Source organism: Anser cygnoides, chromosome 17, assembly GCF_040182565.1.
Source record: "Anser cygnoides isolate HZ-2024a breed goose chromosome 17, Taihu_goose_T2T_genome, whole genome shotgun sequence".
Taxonomy (NCBI): Eukaryota; Metazoa; Chordata; class Aves; order Anseriformes; family Anatidae; genus Anser; species Anser cygnoides.
In genome coordinates, this window is record NC_089889.1 from 5,248,102 (window position 1) to 5,270,562 (window position 22,461).

General features: G+C 35.8%; 1 protein-coding gene across 2 annotated transcripts in view; it reads left to right on the top strand.

Moving 5' to 3' along the window:
• Positions 1-22,461, top strand: part of GLT1D1 (glycosyltransferase 1 domain containing 1) — a 56,976-nt gene that overhangs the window by 16,175 nt on the left and 18,340 nt on the right. For both annotated transcript variants that reach the window (XR_007159132.2, XM_048051139.2), the window contains exons 4-8: positions 1,637-1,688; positions 7,805-7,841; positions 9,020-9,076; positions 17,339-17,434; positions 18,505-18,554. Coding sequence is in view for 1 of the 2 variants with exons in the window: in XM_048051139.2 (XP_047907096.1) it covers positions 1,637-1,688; positions 7,805-7,841; positions 9,020-9,076; positions 17,339-17,434; positions 18,505-18,554 (292 nt within the window). In the remaining variant the exon portion in view is untranslated. The remainder of the gene's footprint in view (positions 1-1,636; positions 1,689-7,804; positions 7,842-9,019; positions 9,077-17,338; positions 17,435-18,504; positions 18,555-22,461) is intronic.

Genomic DNA, 22,461 nt, shown 5'->3' on the forward strand with positions numbered 1-22,461 from the left:
ACACATTGTGTCTCCTGTGAAGGAGCCATTCAAACAATTATATTCCACAGTACTGACAGTCTTCAGAAATGGCCCCAAGTATGGTTTTAGTTAACAATGAAGTTCCATTTAAGAGCAGTCAAAGCATGTGTTTGTATTTCATCCTGGTTTAAAAGTTGCATTAAAGTTCAGGATGTTCTTAAGATCTCTTCTGAACAGGGATTCTTTATTAGGTCTGACTCCATAAAAATATCTCATATGACTTCTGGGTATTATGTCAAGCTCCCAGTAGGAATTACTTGTTTATCTCGTATGTTTAGATAACAGGCTTCTGTGGCTGAAGTCTCTCTATAAAGAGGCACCCAAATATGAGAACTGTACCTATCAATGCTGCTTTTAAATGGTCTCTAAAGTAACTCTTCTGTTATGGGGAATGATAGTATACTGCATATGTTTCTCAAAGGCTAAGAAGTAGAAGTCCAGATGAGCCATGTTAAACACCCATAAGGGTAAAAGAGGAAGTAAGTTTGGGAACAGAGTTACCGTCTCCCTTCCAGGTGAAATAAAAACCTAACCATGAAGATATTTGGATACACCTTTGTTTGCTTGTTCTTACTTTGGTAATATAATTTGTATGATTACAGAATAGGAGGAGATAGTGTTCATATCTCAGCCAATTCTACACTTCAGTTATTTTAACTGCCTTCTTGTCACAAAGAAAAGGAGAACAGTCATAATGCCCTACCCCTTAGCAGTTGCCTGCCTGTTAGTATTATGGTGGGCTGGCATAAGAGTCTCTGTCCAAAATGATGAATGTGGTGAGTCTCATTTCTGGATACCCAATTCTTGCTTACTTATTATAAAGGGGTATAAAGTGCCTAACTCAGCACTATAAATTTCATCTCCTCTGTAGACGCCTAACATTCAGAAGTACAGAACTGAGTGTCCCAGGTCTGTTAAATTCTAGAGTTGAAGCCTAATCACTGGATCTTCTTTCTTATTTTTCAGTTTATTTAATTCTGATTTTTTCTTCTTCTTCTTTTTTTTTTTTTCTTTTTTAATTAAAGGATGTTCCATGAAGAATAACAGTTTTGTCTCTCACACATTTTTTTCCATCAACAGCTTTGACTACTTAGAAATAAGGAGAGAACACTGGGGAAAGGTTTATAAAATTCTGCCTGCTCACTTGAATTAAATTCAGTAGCAATGAATAGTAGGACTGGGTACTGTCAAATAACAATAGTACAAAACTAAAGATTCCTTTTTATTTAGTTCTCTGGTTGTGAAGAAGGCTACTGCAACTTGCAGTGATGTAGAAACAAGGAAGGCTGTCTGCTGCTGCCGCTGTGTGTATAAATCTAGATAAACTACAGGATGTTCCTATTATTTGGGTTTTCTCCTATATTTAAGAAATCATCACTGTAACTCCACAAGAGCTCCAAGTTGTAATCCATTTAAAGCCTGGAGATACCATTTGTTTTACCAGTGTTTTCTGGTAAAACAAATAGAAAGCCTGCTTTCTGTCTTTCCATCTATAATTATTTTTATAAGCCTCTGCTCATCTTTCTTATAAATATTTTCTTCTGAAATGCTTCTCTGTTGTTATGTTCAAACACTTTAAGTAGATGATCCCAACTATTTTTGTCCATTTAACTAGGTTTGCAGTGGCTTTCACGATGAAAATGAAGGAACTGGCAGCAACAGAGTGGGTATGTTTATGTGATGATGGTGATCATTATAGTATTAGCAACTGTGCATTCTCCTAAAATGTTTACTAAATAATGCTAGAGAATTGTAATAATCTTTATATTCTCTATTCCTGTTCTTTTCTTTCAGAGGAAGCACTTTGTACTTTGACAGGTCAGATAGATCTGGCATTTAAAAGCTGCTTAGTATTTGAAAAGAGTATACAGCAGTTTAGGAGGTGCTTCTCTGTAACATTTTAAATTAAGCATTGTTATCTTGAGCTTCTCCTGATACCATATGCATATATTGGTTTTCTGCATCATTTAATAAACTTTATGTTGAAAAAATTCCACTAAACAGCTTTACTTACAATAAAGAATTTGGAAGAATAATTTGAAAATATTTCTTTTATCAACACTAGAAATTGGATGAACTTCTTTATGTGAACTGCAAAGCTAAAATTGAAGTTATGCTAAGCCCAGCAGTATGTGATGCACAGCAGTACTGACTAGGCCTTGAGAGATACATAGCACATAAATAGCACAACTTTTTAAAAAGTCATCTCTGCTTCCAGAAACAGATTGAAAGACATTGCTGAATGATATATGGAAAAATACTGAATACAATTATTTTTATCCAACAGTATAGTGGTCAAATACATTTGGCATAGTATTCGAAGGGGGTTATTTAGCCAGCAAAGAACTGAGAGTAATAATACAAACTAAAATTCCTAGAATATATTAGTTAACTATCAATTTTCAGGTTCAGCAGAATGAAAAACATTCAGTAAAATGTTTTTTAGTAGCAAATATATTATCCATGTGGAAGATATTTTATTATGGTGAATCTAGTTTAAAGGTGAGTATTATATTCATGCAGAGAAACGTCAGTACATACAGAAAAAATCAAAAGACCTTTCAAATGGAGTTTCTTTGATAACCTCATTTAATTAGTCAAAATATTTGAGCTGCTATGCTGTTTTATTATAAAAAGTGTTTAACATAAATCCCCTTGTCTGTAAATACAAAGTCTTCATATTAACTTCGTATTAACTTAATGAATCCTGGACTGGTAGTAAGCAATGCAAAAACTCATTTGTTTCCATATAGACTTACTGACACCAGTCATATTTTGTAAGGGCCCAGAAGCTCACTGGGTGCTTGGTACTTAAATGTGCTAAATCCAAATCTTTCACTTCTGAAGGTTATTGATAGCTTTGCCATTGAGTTCAATGAGTTTGGGATCAAGCTCTTAGGGTTAATTTTCCAGTCTCTCAGCAAATATTGATCTCAGGTCTTTGCAACTAGTTAGTTTAATTTATTCCACAGACTGTTTAAATAATGGGTAAGTGCTGTACAAGATGAGTGCAGTTGCCTCATGCACTTCCTTGTGAGGTGAACATGCTTGCTTGGATAATGTGCTGTGCATGCAGTTAAAGTGTGAGTTCAGACAGTTTTAAGATAAAAAACTCAAGTGATTTATCCAGGGCTTACCTAATTTGACTGCTGTTGTTGAGCTTCTTAATATTCTTTTTTGATCTTGAAATATAAAGACAGGACTTTAAGTTTTAAGGGAGAGAAAGAGTAAATGAAAAAGCATATATCATTTTTAGGAGGAGAGTAGAGTTAAATTAATGTTTTAATTTTATCTATTTATTTATTTAGCCCCTGAAATAGTAAGATAATTAAGTAATTTCAAAAACGTTATCTTCATTTCCTTATTGTTTTTTGAAAATAACTCCTGATATAATAACTGATACCTAGAGGTTATATGTTTTAAAAATAGATTGTCTAACAGCAAATAGAATTCCCTTCATCTCTTGGTTTATTTCTATACATTCATTCTTTTCCCAGAAACCATGACTACAGTATTAGAATAAATATGTTTTGGTTCTCTTTCTCTTTATTTAGTAGCTACAATTATGTCTACTGTACTGCAAGTCTACTTCAGACATTCACTGTAGTTATTGGTAGTATCTGATGCTCCGGTTGGAAAATAGACTGGATCAGCCTTTTCACCTTTCTGTGGTTGAATTCATGGCAGACTTCCAGTGGAAAAAAATGAGACAAATCCTGGAAGTAGGCAGTGCTCAATCCTGTTTTCTGAAGAATGGAGGAAGACGATAAAGAGCTGCCGGTCATTTGAGTACAAGGAGTGCTTTTGGGTAGTGTGAGACAGCACTGCTGACCTGTGAAATAATCCACACTCCACACGAGGCAGTAGGGCTTGTTAGCTCAGCTGTTTGGTGTGTGTGTGTGAGGTTAGTTTTCCAAATAACTTGTTGCCTAAAGTCTTGTACTGGATCACAGAGAACTGCAATGAGCATCAAGGCTAGTGACGGGAAATCAGTAACTGGCTGTCAGTAAGGGGCAACATAACTGGGATGAAAAGAGGTCGGAACCACCCTCTGCCAGCTATTAGCTCCACTCACCTTATCTTGTGAAGTATTGGTAAGAAAAATACTTTTATTTTCTATATTTGAGGTGAGAAACTCTTAGGTTACCCTGTATGGAGTCAGGAGTTAGACTCAATGATCCTCATGGGTCCCTTCCAACTCAGCAGATTCTATGAGTCTGTGATGAACAATAAATGTAAGAAGTAGAAACTAACTGCTGGATATCTTTTCAGTTTTAATTTGCATCATAATATAATAATTAATACACCTTTGCCTAAAGAAAATCACTGAGAGGTGGAGCCTGGACAACACAACAATTTAATTTTTAATGCTTTCTTTCAGCATGAATTGATTTTTGATCTATGCACATAGAGGATGTGGTAGTTACATTATAAACATAACTTGGTTTTAATAGTTACTACAATTAACTTCATGATGGGTAAACAGGAAAGACAAAGTTAACAGAGTATAAGGAGGAGAAGCAAACTTTAACTTTGAAATCATTTTGAAATCAGCACTTATGTTTTTAAGAACTTGACTTAGTTGATTTTACCTAAACACCTTTGTGCTCCTGGTTGGAGACTCGTTCAGTGTTTTGGAGAAGGTTGTGGCAGACAGGGAACTGGAGGCAAGTCTGTCAAGCCCTAAACTGAAATATCACCTGCTGAGTTGTGTCGTAAATGCTGAGGTTTTGAATTCTTTTTACAACTGTATCTTTGTATAAAGGGTAAGAGCAAATGCCATACATTTATTTTCAAACACTGAAAAACATAAATACGTCTTACCATATCACAGCTCACAGAATATCAACACTCTTTACATATTAACTCACCCTAATGTGAACTACATTATTCCTGTAATGTGTGCTTTATTAGTTAGACAGTCAATAATTTAAATTACAGACATGTAAGCAATAGCATTATGCTTAAGGGGTGTATCTTCCAACTACTTCTTTTGTATTACATTGGATAAATTGCCTTTAATTATGAAGTACATGATATAGCTTTTGTAATAATCTGTATTCCAAGTAAGTGCAAAATACTGTAAAAGATCCCGTGCTTATGGTCAGTGTTTTATTTCAATAGTGTAAAAGTGGTGCATAAGAATTACCTAAGCCAGTTTTATTAGTATTCCATTTCATTTTTCCACTCTCCCCACTGCTATTTAAAATAAAGAACAAAATATAAAATTGATCTATAAAGTGTGAATACATCTCTACGCCAGGTTAAACAATGTTCCTGCTCTTTTCTTCTTGATGATCTAAACCCTCGCAGGAATATATTTACTCACCATAGAGCTATTACGGGTCTAGTAGAGCATGAAACCAAATGCTTAACTTCAGCTTATTTTTGAAACTTAGTGGTTTTGGGGAACTTAGACCACATCTTTACCCACCAAAGTCAGAATTATGCAGTGTGTCAGCTATAGAGGAAGGGCTGGCTTAAGCTGCCCCCTGCTCCATCTGCTTCTTTCCACATTTTCTTTGGTTGCATCTGTGTTTTAGCTCTGAATTTCAGCTCTTCCATTTGTCTTGCAAATTAAAATTTTGCAGTTGGCCTCTAACTTGCAGTGCTGTCTCCATCATTTGCAAGGCTTTTTTTAGGATTGGAGAATGCAATTTAATTTAAAGTGCTACTTATTCATAGGTAAGAGAAAGATGAGGAAATGTTAAGTAATAAAATAACCTATGAAACCATCTTTTTTTATTTTTTAAATCGTTTGAACACAGAAGTTCATATGGCTTTTGAAAGATATACTTAATCTTCTACTGTAGCATAAACAGCATTAAATTTTCCCCACTTCATTTATTAATGGATTTCCTGCTTATTCATGTAGGTTTTGTGATGTAGCTAATTCACTTTGATTCTCAGAAACTGCCCTCTTCCCCTCCTGTGAACTGCTTGTTGATGATTATTCAGTTTTCTGACCTCTTTTCTGTCAATTTCTTTTTCCATTTTTCTTTTTCCAGTTCATTTTTAGTAACTAAAATAGACTGTTATGACCCAGCAGTGAACTGTAGGGGCAGTCACATAGAAATGTTGAAATGAAAAAAACAAAATCTTTGCAAGTGAAAAAAAAAAAGTCAGCTCCTTGACTTCTTATTTCCTGAGCTGACTGGTTCAGGACTTGGTTGCTTTAGCACTTTGTTTCTGCATTAATTCTCATTCTCCTAGTACAAGCTCTCTTCCTTCCTGAAGTCATTGTCCTGCAGGTGTGATTTCACAAGCTGCAGTCTGCTGCTAAGAATGGAATGGGGGTGGGAGAGGAGAAGGGAAAACTAACGTGCAGCTTGACATGATCCGACAGTATAGGTGATGCTCTACTTTGTTTAACTCTGTCTGTGTTATTCATTCCACCAGCTTTCCACATTAAGAAGCAGGGCTGCATAGCAATACTTAGCTTGAGGAATTCAGTAGTGTATCATCTGTGTATCAGCCATATGTTCAAAAGTGGAATGGTTGGGGTGGCAGTCTGAGAGTCCTTTTCCTATTTGCTCTTTAGAAAGAGCTGTGGTAGACAAATAGTCAGTGACTCATAGAGTCACAGCCTGCTAAGGGACTGGGTGTCTGTACATGATGAAACGGGCACTAAAGAGGAGTCTGGTTTTAGCCCAAAGACAGCAAAGACTGGTGCTCTAGGGAAGGTTGTTCCTTTTGGGCCACTGTGATGCTACATTAAGCAATAGCTACTAGAACTGCTTGAAAGAATGTAATTTCAAACTGAAACTTCCAAGGTAATATTGAGCAAATCTATTAGAGAATACGCGACTTGACCAATGCCTTGGTTTACTCCTATACAGGCATTGCAGCCAGCTTTTAAAAGAAATAGGAACTGTCTGAACACAAAGCTTTCGCGAATACTTTGAGCTCAGAGAAACTATGCTTTTTTTGCTAGAGGGGAAGAGTGGTTTTTTTTGTTTGTTTGCTTTTGTTTTGTTTCCCCATTTGGAAAGATCCCATGGCTATTTCTGTGTTTTCATGAAAAAAAAATGAGTAGCATTCCACAAATTCATGATTGGAGTTATAGAAAGATAATGAAGTAAGAACTCACTTAGTTAGTCACATAAATAACTAGTGTAGTAGCACTTCAGGAATAACTTTGGAAATATAGCAATTACCCCTTTTACTGTATCTATTTTAAAATAATTTATTGTGCAATTCTTATTTGGGAATATACTGCAATACCTAGTACTGGCCAATTTTCCCGTCTAGACAAGTGTCTACATATATTTGACAGCAATCTTCGAAAAGGTTAGTGGTATGTAGGGCTTGTTTCATGCCTGATGTGTTTAAACATTTTATTACGGATAAATGTAACTGTGATTCTGAGACCAGCTGTACTTTTTCTTTGAAAACCAGAGTGTTTGGGAGCTAGGGCTGTTTTGTAGTTTAAAATCTTTTTTATTCTAGGGAAGTGTTTTCTTTTTCTATGCCATAAGCAGGTTAATGATTTTGAGAAACTACGGTTAAACAAAAAAAACATGTTTCTACTAATCTGGTAATTGTGTTAATTACAAAATGGATTCATTGACACTATAAATGTTCAGAGTAAATGTAATTTTAATTCCTGACTTTGTTGCCTGTGGTCTTATTAAAATGTTCCTTTCTAATGGTCTTTTTTTTTTTTTAATAGTTGAAAGAAAATCACACTGATGAGCATGTTGTTTTACTAGATTTTTTTAAAAGACTGAACAGATCTTTTATGATGCACTACGAGTCACTTTTCTTCTCTTTCTCTTTAAAGCCAGATACTAGGAAGAAAATATATGTCCAAACTCAAGGTGAGAGTTTTGAAATATTAACTAAGGCATTCAATTGATTTGGATAATATATTTAGTACCTGTATGTTTATGTATCTATCTTCTTTGCTTCAGAAATGTTTCGCTGAAATGGGCCTTGGGTTTGAAGTGCTGGCTACGCTGAAGTCAAGCTCTTTGCTATTGAGTTTATTTGGGGTAGTATTCCACTCTCATAGACTAAATTTTCAACTCATTTTGTGCTTTTAAAAGAAGTTTTTCCAGATGCCTTACAGTGGGAATCTGAAAGATAGGGTAACAAGGGGCTTTCTCCATATGTAAGTAAGTGGCCTTTGTATTAGACCCTCACTCTGATTTCACACAAGTTGATAAATGATTACTCTATGAAACTCTAAATTTCTTTAAGTGCTATAGGCTGAGTTCCTGGAGTAATGACACCCAGCAAGTATCTAAATCAGGGTATATTACTTAAGTGAGTAGTCTAAGGAACATTCTCCTCAGCCTTTTAGGTGTGTTTACTTAATCTACAGCTCTCAGTTTAATTTATCTAAAAGTAATTGTCTACAGATTCCAAAAGTTATTGCATTTTGTATATTTTGCTTTCAAAGAATAAAAAAAAATTTTGAAATTTATTTTGAAATTACTCAATGAGGTGTATTTAATTCATGTTTACTCTGTATTTAAGCTTCTTATGAGATAATAGATAATTAAGAGATTAAATAAATTACTAAAATCATTTCATTATTAAAATAATCTTTAAGGCAAAACAAATAATATTAAAATATATTTTTGATATTGATTTAATTTAGTTGCTTTGCCTTATGTTAATGACTTGAGTCTGAGCTGAACCGTATCTGTTTTGGAATAATCATCTCCTTCAGAAAACAGTATCTCGTATGTAGATTTTACAAGGCCAAATTTAGCATGGTGTAAAGGGGCTTATTTCTGTGGATTACTAAAGTGGTTCATACACAGCGTGATTGTGTGAAATTTTCAATTCCATTTCAATCTGATTACTATAGAAGGATTGTGCAGGCAACCTGAAATTGTTGGGAAGAGGAAAGCTTGAGGTGTGAACAGCTGTGTATAGAATTCAGTGTGCTTGAGAGAAATAGGTTTTCTTAGGGCAAGACTTTAAGAGGCATAGTTCAGGCATATAGGGACCAGTCAAACAAGTTGCATTTCTCTTTTTTTCAACACAGGAATCAAGACTACACCCAGTGAAACATTTGACTGGTATAGATTTCTACAAAATGCAGGTATTACTCACTTTTCTGTATTTGCCATATTTATGCTTAATAGATTTCATTCTTGAAAGAATTTTAGAATGAGAAGGTTAAATGATTATGTAATAAAATGGCCTCATGATATAAAAAATTAAAAATATTAGATTCAGGTAGAACATCAATCACACACTTCTCACAGTTCAGTAAGCTATTCAGACTGTCTCTCGACTGCAGGTTTGTCCAGTACTGAATTGCATCAAAAGATAAAATATTCATGGTATGGGTCAGTATCCCCTAGGAAGTTAGTTACACCTAAGCACCAATACCTGGCCATGCTGTGCTTCACAGCTGTGTGATAGAAACTGAGGATTTCTATTGCAGAATTGCAGGTGAAGTGAAAAAGTGGTGAAGAAGGGAAAAATGTTTTGATGTTTTAATATTTGGTCTTGATCTAGTGTCTGTCTCCGTTTTCACTCATGTAACGGCATGTAAGGCAGATGACCTAATTTAGTCACCTGATCTCGGCAATACTTTAAATACTTTAATGTAGCTGCCTTTCCCCAAAAGAATTTGTATGCATTTTACAGTGGTAAAAATATTTCAGTGTTATAGTCATCAATCTGATCTCTTATAGTACAGCTCTTCCCTCTGTTACTAATGAATCCTCACTATTCAATTGCTTTATCGTATCAGTAAATGTGCACCATTCTTCAAAACGGGTGTCTAATTTTAAATTGAGCATTGTGAGGTCATTTTGTTCTCAGTAAATCATGGCCCACAAGCACAGCACCACTAAGATTAATAGTTTTCTGAAGTGAAATGATTTGTCACTTGCTAGCACAGCCCTAGCATTGATTGGACCTCATGTCTAACTAATCTATGATTAAAAGTGCAGTCAACAGATCAGGGAGGGGGGAGCTCCCCCTAAGTGCATATCATCTAATCTATTAGATGCGGTCTTTTGCCTAATGTGTACTAATGCAAAAGCGCAAAATAATTCATAAAGTACATGAAAAGCAAACTAAAATGCAACTCTAACACTTGTGCCTGTGAAATAATAGCTTGAATACTGGCATCACATTATTCAGTGGTTTGGTTTTGTTTTTCTTTTTATGACTGTTTCAACTCACAGAAGGGTTGAAGTTGGAAAGGAACCTCTGGAGATCATCAAGTCCTGCCAAAGCAGAGTCACCTAGAGCACATTGCACAGGGTCACATCCAGGCAGGTTTTGAATATCTCCAGAGAAAGAGACTCCACAGCCTGTCTGTGCAACCTCTTCCAGTACTCTGTCACCCTCACAGGCAAGAAGTGTTTTCCCATATTCAGGTGGAACTTCCGATGTTTCACTTTGTGCCCTTTGCTTCTTGTCCTGTCACAGGGCACTACTGAAAAGAATCTGGAACTCATTTATTTTATCAGTCTTGTCTCTGTTTCCATCTCTGGTGGCAAGCTAAAATTTCCACTTCTCTTAATATTGCACATGGAGGCAGGTTCTTGACTGTACCTTTGCACTTATTAGAACTTCCCACTGAATTGCTTTTCTAGGGATTTGCAATTTCAAGGTGTTTGAAATATTTACAATTCTCCTAATGCGGAGCAATCAGTAGGAAAAAAAAATAGAAGGCAGTTGTGCTCAGAAGAATACTATTTTGATAATGCTGGCTTGCACAATGAAGTGCACTTGAAAAGATCCTTTTATGCAGATAAAACTGTCCAATCTCATTCACTTCTTGGCATTTATGATCTTTTTTAAAACAAACAAATGAAAAACTCACACTTTTGTCATGAAGATCTATTCCATACCTAAAGGCAATTAATGATTTTTTGGGGAAATACTTCTCCAGATAACTCTTGCCTATATCTTTAGCAGTCTACTCGAATTTATATCAGATATGGGGTTCCCAGGACTGAATGTAAAGAAACTGCACATGCCCTACAATGCAAATTACAGTGCATTTGAGCTATCCATGTTAAACATCCTTGGTGATCAGCTCCATACATTGTGGAATTATTCTTTAAAATGAATTAGGCCCTTCAGAATATTTCAAGACTTATATTTTATAGAACACACATCATATGGATATTCTTTGTACTGAATTCTTCAGTCACAGAAAACCTATACCATTTGCTTGACGTTAAATGTCACACTGCTATATAAATAGTCTATTTAAGTCAGGGTAATGGCTTCCAAAAGAATTTAATGGCAGATTCAGTGAGTGGCAGAGTGCATCAAATACATTTCACTGTCAGAGACTTCCTACCTAGCCCCCAAAAGTGAATGGTACTGAATCAAAAGCTAAGCAATCCCACTACATTTGTACATTCCATTTGATCATTTGTGTGGCTAACATAAATGGTAACTGCCTAATATAAGCTGAAGCAGTGCTGTGAAAAGTTTTTTTACTGTTGTCGTTATTGGTGTTAATACCATCTTAATGCAAAAATCATGGAATTTGTATTTTTTCATACTCTCAGCAGCAGACTTGAGAGTTTCAGAGGTGATATTTGCATAGTTGCCGTGTGCTAGCTGCATTATTTTCAGTGTCTGGCTGTTAAAATATTTATTGGTGAAATCTACAAAAAAAAAGAGGGGTTTTAAAGACATTTTGCATTCTAGTTACAATCAGCTTCACAGTGTTTCTCTTATGTGTATGAGAGACGGCAAACAACAGTAGCCAAAGCAAAAAAAAAAAAAAAAAAAAGTCTAAATTCCAACACAGACTTCAACAAGACAACCTTTTCAGTTTATTTAGTAACTCGAGACTATTTAGGAAAGTACTACAGCCTGTGTCGCTTCGGAGGTCAGACCACATACTCAAAATGGTTTTCTCTGACCTTATAATCTAGGAATCTATATCAGTTTTGTTAGCAATTTAAGATGCTTGTCTGTAGACTTTGGAGAGGCAATGAAAGTTTTGGCTTTTACTGAAAACTGAATGACAGGAAATTACAAGACGGTCTAAGAAAATGCAAAAACTGACACTGATCTTCTTTAACAACTTAGCTCAAGGATGCGATATAGCTATTTAAGATCACAGAGTCCTCATACCTTGATGAAAGGCTCCTTTTGATCTCAGTGGAATGTGGGTGAAGCTGTAAACCCTAATAAACACAGACATCACGTGATCAGAAGGAGATTGCTAACAAAGACTATACTAACGAACTGAGAAAGCTCATCTACCCAGCAGATGTTTTGAAAACACCCTACAAAAGTACAGAAAAGAACTTTAAGTAAGAAAAATACTTTTATTTTCTACATTTGAGCATGTGGTAAGAAACTCTTAGGTTGCATTGTGTGGAGTCAGGAGCTGGACTTAATGATCCCCATGGGTCCTTTCCAGCTCAGGAGATTGTATGATTCTAAAATAGGTCACTTAAGATATGATGGTCTCAAATTGCTTCTGTAACTCTCAGCAAGCTAATGCTTGATATTACTCATTCACTTAGAGGTCTGCAGCTTTTCAGTAAGATTAAAGATTTGCAGTATTTTTTTTTAACTGTACATCTATGATTACCACATTTTTTTTCCTGATGGTACCTAGAGGCATGGAGTTAAATGAATCTACTCTTTCAAAATCTATTTGGATAACATCTCTACTTATTCTTGACTTTCTCAGAAAAATGATGTCCTTATTAATGCTTTAGAAGTTATTCTGATTTTCATGCTGTTTGCCTGTGTTCATGCTATGCTATCCTGGCATCTAAGTACAGATATTTTAAAAGGCCCAAGTGTAAACTATCATAGTGTATCATAATAGTAAAATTACTGTTTTTCCTAAAAATGGTGGATGTGACAAACAGTTATACAATTTCAGATAAAAAACAAACCAAGCCAATGAAATCTTAAATAACAAACTTCAGCATGCTTCAGTAGGAAAGTGTCGTATTATTAAGATGTTTTTCACTGTATGCTTTTAATATAGTCCATTCTCTCATTCTGTCTTGTAACTAAAGACCTCCAAGCAGTTTAGTAAAAATTAAACATTGTTTTGTGTCAAGGATTCAGTCTGCTTGCAGATGAATGGGTAAATCCAGATGGGTAAGTCTAGATTTGAGAAACATTCTCTAGGGCACACCATGACTCAGAATCACAGCCATCAGGAGGACACAAGTCCTGATTATTAATCACATTTCATCTATTAGATAATGCATTTTGTGCCAGATTCCAATATCAGCAACAGCTACACTAGGACAGCAGTTGGGTACTGTTTTGATCATGCAATTCCACTCTGAAATTACATGTGCCAATGCTGCATTGTTGTGTTTCAGAGGTGAGCAGCATCATACCCACTCTGATCTATCATGAAAAAGGAGTTGCATGACTGTGGGAGTTCCGTGTCAGTCTTAATCTGCCACTGTGGCTGATTCATTTCAGCTCACCTGCAGTTCATTTGTTACCATCCCTGTAGTTCTGTGCGGTATATCAGGTCAGCATACTGTCAAGCTGACGAGAGGAATGAGTTTCCATAATCCTATCAATCACTCTTGTTGTTTTGACCTTTCACATCTTGCTAAAGAGGTAACCTGCTAAGCACGCTCAAGACTGGCCATGGCCAACGTACAGCTGTTTTTTATAGATAAGGATAACTTAACAAGTCAGACTACAGCCATAGATGAATACTACCAAAGCACACTTAAAGGAGCAATCTCTTGCTGATATTAAACAATTATTTTTGTCAGTGAAGGAGATGTTGATTACAGTGGCAAGACTTGCATTCAATGTATAGTGATTTTGAAGTATGGCTGCATACTTCAGAAAATGCAGTCTTTTTTTTTTTTTTTTTTCTTGCAAGTGAGTATGGACAAATCTTTCCATTTTATATTTGCTTTGCAAAGCAAACAGAAGGATGCATGAGCTAGGAGATAATGAAGCACACTGTGCTGTTTCAAATCCTTGTTTTTGTAACACTAACAGAAACCGGGAAAAAGAGAGACAAGCATTTCTTTGTTATTTGGGTGTTTGCATGTCATTCAGACAACACAGCGACACAGTGAATGTATCAAAACAGCAAATCAGTTGATTGCGCCATAGCGGTGTATTTCCATTTCAGAAATGAATCACATGGGGCTGTTGTGTCTTACATCTGATTAAGTAGCCTATTTGGGAAAGACAGAATGATAGCAAAAACTCAGATACTGAAACTGTTTATGCTCCAGGAAAAATCAAAAATGTCTTCTTTCAAATACCAGTTTTCACCCAGCTGGTGGCTATAAAAGGCAGCTACTGCAGTTATTCTGTTAAGATGTCCCCCTTGTTAGTGTTCTCGTGAGGAGAAGACATACTGAAATGATTGCTTTCTAGTACAAAGGGCTGTATTTTTTTTTCTCACAGTAGGGGTGCTGACAAGGCTTGAGAGAGCAACAGGTCAGAAAAACAAAAAAAAAAAACAAAACAAAAAAAAAAAACGTTACAAGCATCATCGTGATGTGTAAATCTAACCATTTTCGGTGAATGAGCAGAAAACTAACAAATACACAGGTGCTTCTTAAGCTTGTTCTTAAGTAGACAGAGAATGCGTAAACTTCCAACACTGAACAGTGGCTGCGATGTGCTGGTAATGCAGTCTTGTCAGGAATGTCTTTATATGTTTCTAAGTGGATTGAGTTGGTGAGAGTCTGCCTGTAAAAATGAATTAGGTGATGACTAAGATCTACAGCATACAATAAAGTAAAACTACAACTGACTCTCACTTCACTAAATTGAGTGGCAGAGGCAAATCTTTTCCTGAATAGCCCTTCTTTGACAGCTTTTAGAAATGCTGTGCAGGATTCAATCTCTAGTGCAGTGTGTGCAATATCTGCTATTTGAGAGGAAAGTGAGAAACATTCCGTAATAGTGAAGTAGTGCTTTCTAAAGTTTCATGAAGGGGGTAATCTGCCAGTTACAATTCAGGCTTGTGAATGTCTATTCAAAATAATAAATCAAATAAGTAGACTATTTTCTTTAATGAACATTATTTTAGGTAGTTTCACTAGTGAAATAATTAAACTGTTAGTCATGAAATTCTTGGGAGAAGTACCTTTAAAGGCCATGGGATCTGAACGGAAAAATCCAAATTTCAAAGTGTAATTACAGTCTGTAGGGCCTGTTCCACATTTCTGTTTTGATTTAAGTTTTTTTTTGTACGGGGAACAGAATGATAATCAGGACTGCATAGAGTTGGTCTGTTAGGGCTTTTCATTGTTAGAGCACTTTAAACCCTTGTCTAATAAAATGAAAAGACTGAAAGTTTTAAGATAGAAACAAAAAGATGTTAAGAGATAAGAAGCAGTTATTTTAAGCATGGTTAATGTTGATTAGGATGCTGTCAGATCAAGAGTGCAATAATTGTAATCTCTACGTGAGAACAGGGAGACCTGATTTCTCACTACTGTCTCACTGAGCCTTCAGTGCTAAATTTAAGCTTGTTCCAAAATAGCCAGAGCTGAACATCAATAGGTGGGAGTTCATAATGTAAAATGAATATTTGTGCCATATGGATAGTTAAAATGTAATCTCAATTTTGTCGACGTTATAGTAATTTGTTTGTCATGAATTGAGACCACTGCTGCATGTATTAAAAACAAATAGTATTAATGGACCATTGCACGAGAAGAATGGGTTTTTCAATCCAAATGTTTCTGTATTATAAATTACAAATTATTTCTTGGTCCAATAACCAGTAAAATATTACTTACCGTGTCTGCTGCAGCCACTCTTGACAGCTCAAGCTGTTTAAGTTAAATGGAACTGACTTAATAATGAACCCTGTGACAGGGAGCATTTAAAAGTCCCTGAACTGGATTTTAATTTTATAAGTAATAGTAGCTGAGTATTCACCACTCTTCTGGCTTTTACCCCCTGCTATAGAGAGGTTTGTTGCAAAGCTCACATTAAGCCAGTCCCTTGACACAAGAAGAGACATTACTGTTTTTTCCAGGGCCTGGAGCAGACCCTGCATTAAGTAATACAACATAGTAAAGAAATGTAAGTTGGTACCAAGTTTGGGTGATCTCAAATTCCAAACCGCAGCAATTCAGTCACGCCATATAGCAGCTGAGGTGCTGCTGCAGCTGGTGGAGGGTGGAAGTGAAAGGGAAGAGGAGGCCTCAGAGAAGGGAGCTCTGCACTGTTCAGCATCAGGGGATGGCAGAGCCATCACAACCATCCTGCTGCCTTCCTCTGTTAATCACCAGTTCCATCAAGAGAAAATCTGACCATGCAGCAAAGCCCTCCTGGTAGCTATGTGACGTAGTCCCAGTGTGTGGCCGATGCATTAATGTCCCACAAACACCCTGAAGAGCTACAGCTTGATGATCCTTGTTCAGCTGACTAGTGTTAGATAATGTTATCCATCCTTGCCATGAGCTCAATAAAAACACGAACTGAAGGACAGCAAGCTAATTTGTTCTGTACAGTAAATCAGAGAAGAACATTGCAACCTCTCTAGAGTTTATTAAATTATGTTGTTATGAGTGTTCATTCAGCACATCTGAATTATTTTATCATAAACACATTTTACCAAAATTCATCACTAAGTGACCCTTCTCCAGAAGTGTTCTGAATTAATTGTGCTGTTATATAGCCAATGGCAACTGCAATACCATACATCTGACCTTCCTTTTTAAGATAGCCTACAAAATATTTTTTTGTGGATTATTGTGGTGTATTTGCAAGAGGGATTTTCGATGTTAAAAATGAACATGTTGAGATTTTTTCCAAAATAAATTTATCATATTAAAAAATCCTATTTATTTCTTATTTGTATTTCTTTACAATAGTGCTAAAACAAATGCTTTGCAATAATTTAACTTCTGGTTAAATATTATGTAGTAGTATTGACATGGTAGGGATAGATAACTATTGGACATTTAGCTGATCTTTTATAACAATTTGTGTTTGATCAAGCCTCAAAATATTCTTGAAACAGGTGTTGAATTATTATATGAATGCACATTTATTCTTATGGGTAGAAAAACTGAGAAACACACTGATTTGTATAGTTGCCCAGTCAGTTAAAGCTGATTCCTGGTGTTGAAGAATACTGACTACCAATTTATTTCTCCAAATCCTGCACATTTACTGCCTCTTGAAATGAACTCATATGCACTGTAGAATGATATGCATGATTAAGTTCTCCACTGAGTTGATTTGAGGATTAATGTGAGAGCAAGAAACAGAGGGAACAATAATGAGAATTTTTCAGAATCCACCCTGATACTGCTGTTACCATTGTATGTGCTTATTCATGAAACGATTTAGAGTGAGTTAACTTTTTTATCTGCATTCAGATTTTTGAAATGTTTTGTTGCAGACATTCCTACAGATACAGATAATCTACACGTGTTTCTTTTGATATGTGGACTTCGGAGAGTCAAAGACCCTCTGTATTTAGTAGATGTATTTTCAGGTAGGTAGCTGGTATTTGAATACCCCTGTTTTGTTCCTGGATGTAGATACATTTCTTTTCATGTTTACAAGTTTGGCATAAGCTGTTTTATTCATTGCAGAAAACTTCATAATATATTTATATTTTTAAAATGCACATGTAACCATTGATCTGTTCAACGCATTATTTCTGTACTGCATCTTTTTCAGCCTGCTGAGAATAACAGCATTAAAATCAAAGCACTATTTGATGCCTTTATTTGTTGGTAAAACTTTTTTGCTGATACATACAATATTAATGGAAGACAAAAGAAGGATTCACCTACTTCAAAATAACTTTTTTTATATTACTGTCCTGTGGCTGTTAGACTGATTGGCATGTGTGCTAAATAATACCACTAAAGTTACAATGAAATTTTACCACCCATCATTATGAAGTTATCTTATAGTCACATAAGTGAATGGTTTGCTAGGTTCTCAGCTTGTATCTGTAAAAGGTTTGGGTATTCCAAGCTGGGAATTTAGCCTCAGCTGTTCTGTTTACTTTTATAAGCCTTCACTGCCTAGTAATGTTCAGTAACAAAAGTAGTTTATTAATGTCAAGTATTGGTTTAGTGATAGGGTTCTATTCTGATCATGGAAGAATGGCAGATTTCTCTGTGTACATTATAACTGAGTATTAATTGCAGTGGTTGCAGTTGTTTCCAAATATGCCTTTACTTTAGAGGAAAATTTCAAATCATTTTGTCTTAGTGGCTAGGGTCACTGCATTCAATAGAGCATTGTTCTCGTGAGATGATTCAAAATTAATATCTGAGCTTAGTTAAATAACCCTTGAATCATAAGAGATTTCATGAAGCAGAAATGCTAAATACTAACTTTTAGATATGCTAATCATTTGAATTCTGAGGAGTAATCTGAGGGCAGAGCATGAAATCTGTCCTTTAAGTAGTAATACAATATTTGCCTAGTTCTATTTTATTCATGAAGCTATTTACATTGATTTTAGAGAAGGAAGAGTATTTCTTGTGTTTTAAAATACTATTTAAAACGAGTAATTTTGATTAATAAAAAGATGCTCTTCTGTTCTAGAATGGCACAGAAAGGATCCCAGTGTCCATCTGGGCATAATTGGACCTGCAGTAAGTTGTTAAATTACTAGTACTATTTTATTTGCACATTTGTTCCTAAATACTTCCACTTGCTCATGTGTGAGATACCGCAATAATTCTTTCCAAACTGAATCTACGTCAGAGGACTTCTGACTTCCATAGAGATAAGAAGGTGCAAATCTAGCAGTTGTAAAGGCTTTTCACAACAGATCTGAACTGTGGAAGTGGAAGTGTTTCCAGTGCTCTGACTTCCAAAGTTCAGAGTTCTGCTAGCAGCTAAAAGTCCAACTCACTCAGCATGTGCTCCACTTTTTGTCACAAAAGTGAGAGCAGCTAGGAGGGTTTTCTACGAGGATATGCACTGAGTTAGTCCAATTCTAGTCACTTAGTTTTTTCTTAATGCAAACTGTTATCAATAGTTTATAGCAGCTGAAAATCTGTTTTACACATACTGTTTTTTTTGTTTGTTTTGTTTTGTTTTTAAAGACCATGTATGATGCATTTGAAAATTACGTTTTCTAATTGCCTCTCTTTTCACAAGCAAGAGAAGCTCTTGAACCTCTCTCCTCCAGCCCCATGATTTTTAAATCAAGTATTATGATTTCTAAGGAAGTGGCAAGACTGAACCTCACTGAAGAGGGAAGCATGCACCATGTTAGTCAAGAGCTAATTAGCCAGAGGTCTAGAAAAGGCAACCCATCGCCTTTATCTAAACAGTGGAAAGGGTATGACTAGGCAGCTGTGTCATGTGAAACAAATTCTTACTTATGGTAAAACAGTACTAAAGCTTCATTGTTTTATTTGGGTAATGTGTTTGGGTCTCTCTATCAGTCTTCTCTCTGATTTATCTTCACAGGAGCATGAAAACTTGCAGGAAGTCTATTTTATGAGAAAATGCATAAAATCTGAATGGGCAAATATTTTTCTGTTTTCTCATTCTGTTTTGTTCTTTGCAGATTTAAAGACATAATATTTTATTTTTAAAGCTGTTTTTACATTTTTATCTGCGTTTTTTTTTACACTAATACACAAAATGATTTGAAAGTGAACTGATATGGAAGGTAAGACTAGAGCAGGTGTAATGAAGCTGTGCTTTAGAATCAAAAGATGCGCTTCCTGCCTCCAGTGAGGATTTTAGACATTTTGGTCATCTTTTTAAATTTGCTTTGCTTTCTCACAGTAAGTTACCAGAAATAAACCTGTGGCAGTGCATAGGAGTCAAACCTGTGGCAGTGCAAAGGAATCAATGACTAACATCCATAAAACGTTTAAAAAAATATTTCTCCCATAGTGTTGTAATATCACTAAAGGATGAAAGTAAGTTAATTTAGATTCTAGCTGCCAAATTGTTTCAGCTGAATTAAAACTATATTTTTGGCTAGTTGTTAGTTGTCCTGAACTGAAGCAGTAGAGCTATAGGTTAGGTCAGAAGACATTTAATTTCCTTAAGCATTTAGTATATGGAAAAGATAATGTTGAATGGCTGAATTTAGTGTTTTAGCTAGGATTTTAAATTTCTAGTGCATTTGCTGCAGGCAGATTATGTTGCATTGCAGACAATAATTATGTTTTTTAGTTCTATGGGAAGCTCAGTCTTGCTGAGCCTACTCAACAATCGATCAGATAAAAATTGTAATGTGGGTTCACCTGCTGCTGTGAATAAAGCTGATTTCTTTCACAGTGATACTGCTGAAGCCTCACAAACCAGAGCAACTGAGCAAATTCTTCCTATCTATACTGAATATGCTTGCAGATGTAGCTTGTGACTCTCAAGTGCTCTGGGTGATAATCTGACAGAACTTTAAGTGTACTAAGACCTGTTTTTGTTTTTTTCTACAATGTCTAGAGGGCCACAACAGCCCCAGCATCACAATGGAGATGTTTCTGGGCCATTGCTTCACTCTGAGTTCATTTTCATATGACAGCAATGTAGTATAGTGTATTTATAGAAGGTCTGCAAGATTTTGGTCATGATAGGCCCTGTGCTTAACAGGCACCTTCATCTTTAGGCAGCATTTGGTGACTTTTGGCACTGTTAAACGCCTCAGATATTTCTTTACCAGTCAGCAGCACAGATCTTTCTTAAAAGGGTATCTGGTCTTGTTAGCTGATCAGATGTGCAGTTCTCCGAAGGCTCTTCCTCTGTTAAAAATGGATGGAGGGTTTTTTAACAGAAGATGGTAGGTAACTGATGATCATATTTGCCTGGTATGTTGATACGTAACAAAATAAAATATGACAACAAACACTCATCTACCTATAGAAGAACTGGACTATGGAGACATTTGGGGCAGAAGTAATAGTCTTGCCTTTTCGGTAGCTTTTTCTGAGACTGCTGAGTTCCTAGGCATCCTGCCACAGTCAGTTGGCTTTGGAAACATTCACATCTTTTAAATGTATTTCCAACTTACTGAACAGCTTATGTTGTATTCAATTTTCTGTTATATTGAGCCTGTGGTTAGATAACTGTGCCCCCTCAAGTTCCTAAATGTAGCTCAGGGGGATCACTTCTCTAAGTCATTGCTACACCCATCCTGAAAGCAATATTTTAACTGAATTCTTATATTCAGGGCAGACTTCTTGGAATATCTACCAATAGAAGAATGCTGCTTAAAGGATTGTTCTGTTCATGAGACAGATGGCAATTTCTTGGCTTCCAGAGAAGTAGATAGGATAGGAATTAATATCTTACAAATTTTATGAGTCACAAGCTGTAGTTTTTCTTATCCTTCTAAAGGTAGAAGAGCAAAAGACCATATCCCACTGCATGTTAAATCACTTGCAAGTACTCCATTGATTTTAAAGGAAACAGGGTATAGTTCCTCATGAGAGGAACTCAAAATAGTACTTTGGGGAGAAAGCTGAAAAGATGTTTTTACAGAAATGGCAGCCACAAAGTTCAATATAAAATATCCAAGGAACCTGTGTCTTGACAATGTTGCTTAGTGTACAGGTCTGTAGCATACTGTCATCTGGATTAGTTAGTGCTTCAGGAAGGGGCATCTCATTTTTTCCCCCAGCTGCTACCAAAAATACGTTCCTAAGCAGTTACACGAGCCTTTTATTTGTTGCGTGCAGTAGGAATTCATTCCTTAGTGCAGTGGTGATTTGCTTGTATCTTTTGATTTATGAAGTCCTGCTTTCATTAAATAATTATTCTTGTGTTCAGCGTACACAATCATAAAATCAATTCTGAGTTTTTTTCCAAGAGGGTTTTCTAAAATGCTTTGTTAGGGCTTTCTATCTTATAGTGTGTAAAAGCAAAACAAAACAAAAATGAAAAAAATATGAACATGATTAAAAAAATGAGCCATATTGTTCCCAGGACTTACAACTGCTGCGTGCTGTGCAAGCTATCATAAATTGATCCAATATAGCCAGTCTGCCTTAATAAAAAGCAGTCTACTTCTGTTCTTCATGTCTAGTTAAGGATTTCCAAGTTCTGTTTATTTCTTTTAAACATGTTAAATGAAAGTAGCAGTCATAGTTAAGCTTTGTAACTAAAACTGCTGGAGTTAATTGCCCATCTTAGACAGCATTTTAATAACTCTAGCATGTCTTCAATGTTATGCTAGGTTTTAAAATTTTGTGTTTATTAGTTTTCAAGCAAGTGTTTCTGCCAGCGTGTAACATCTATTTGCCTGTCACCATTTACATGCAGATTGCTTTCTGTGTTAGCTAAAGTCTGAAAAGTTCCTTCCCTTCCTCACACTGGTAACCTCATACATAAAGGGACAATTGCTTGGCACATCAGTGCAGTGCTCCTCACTTAGACAGTAAGTTGTCAAATCCATCATTTGAATCATGTTAGCCTTTGCAGAGTCATCTGAAAGCAGTCATTCATGTTAAATAGATCTAGCTCTAATTAGAACCTGCAGCCAGAGGGGGATGTCAGGGGAGAAGAAACAGACCCTCCCCTTTTGACAGCAGCCCAAAG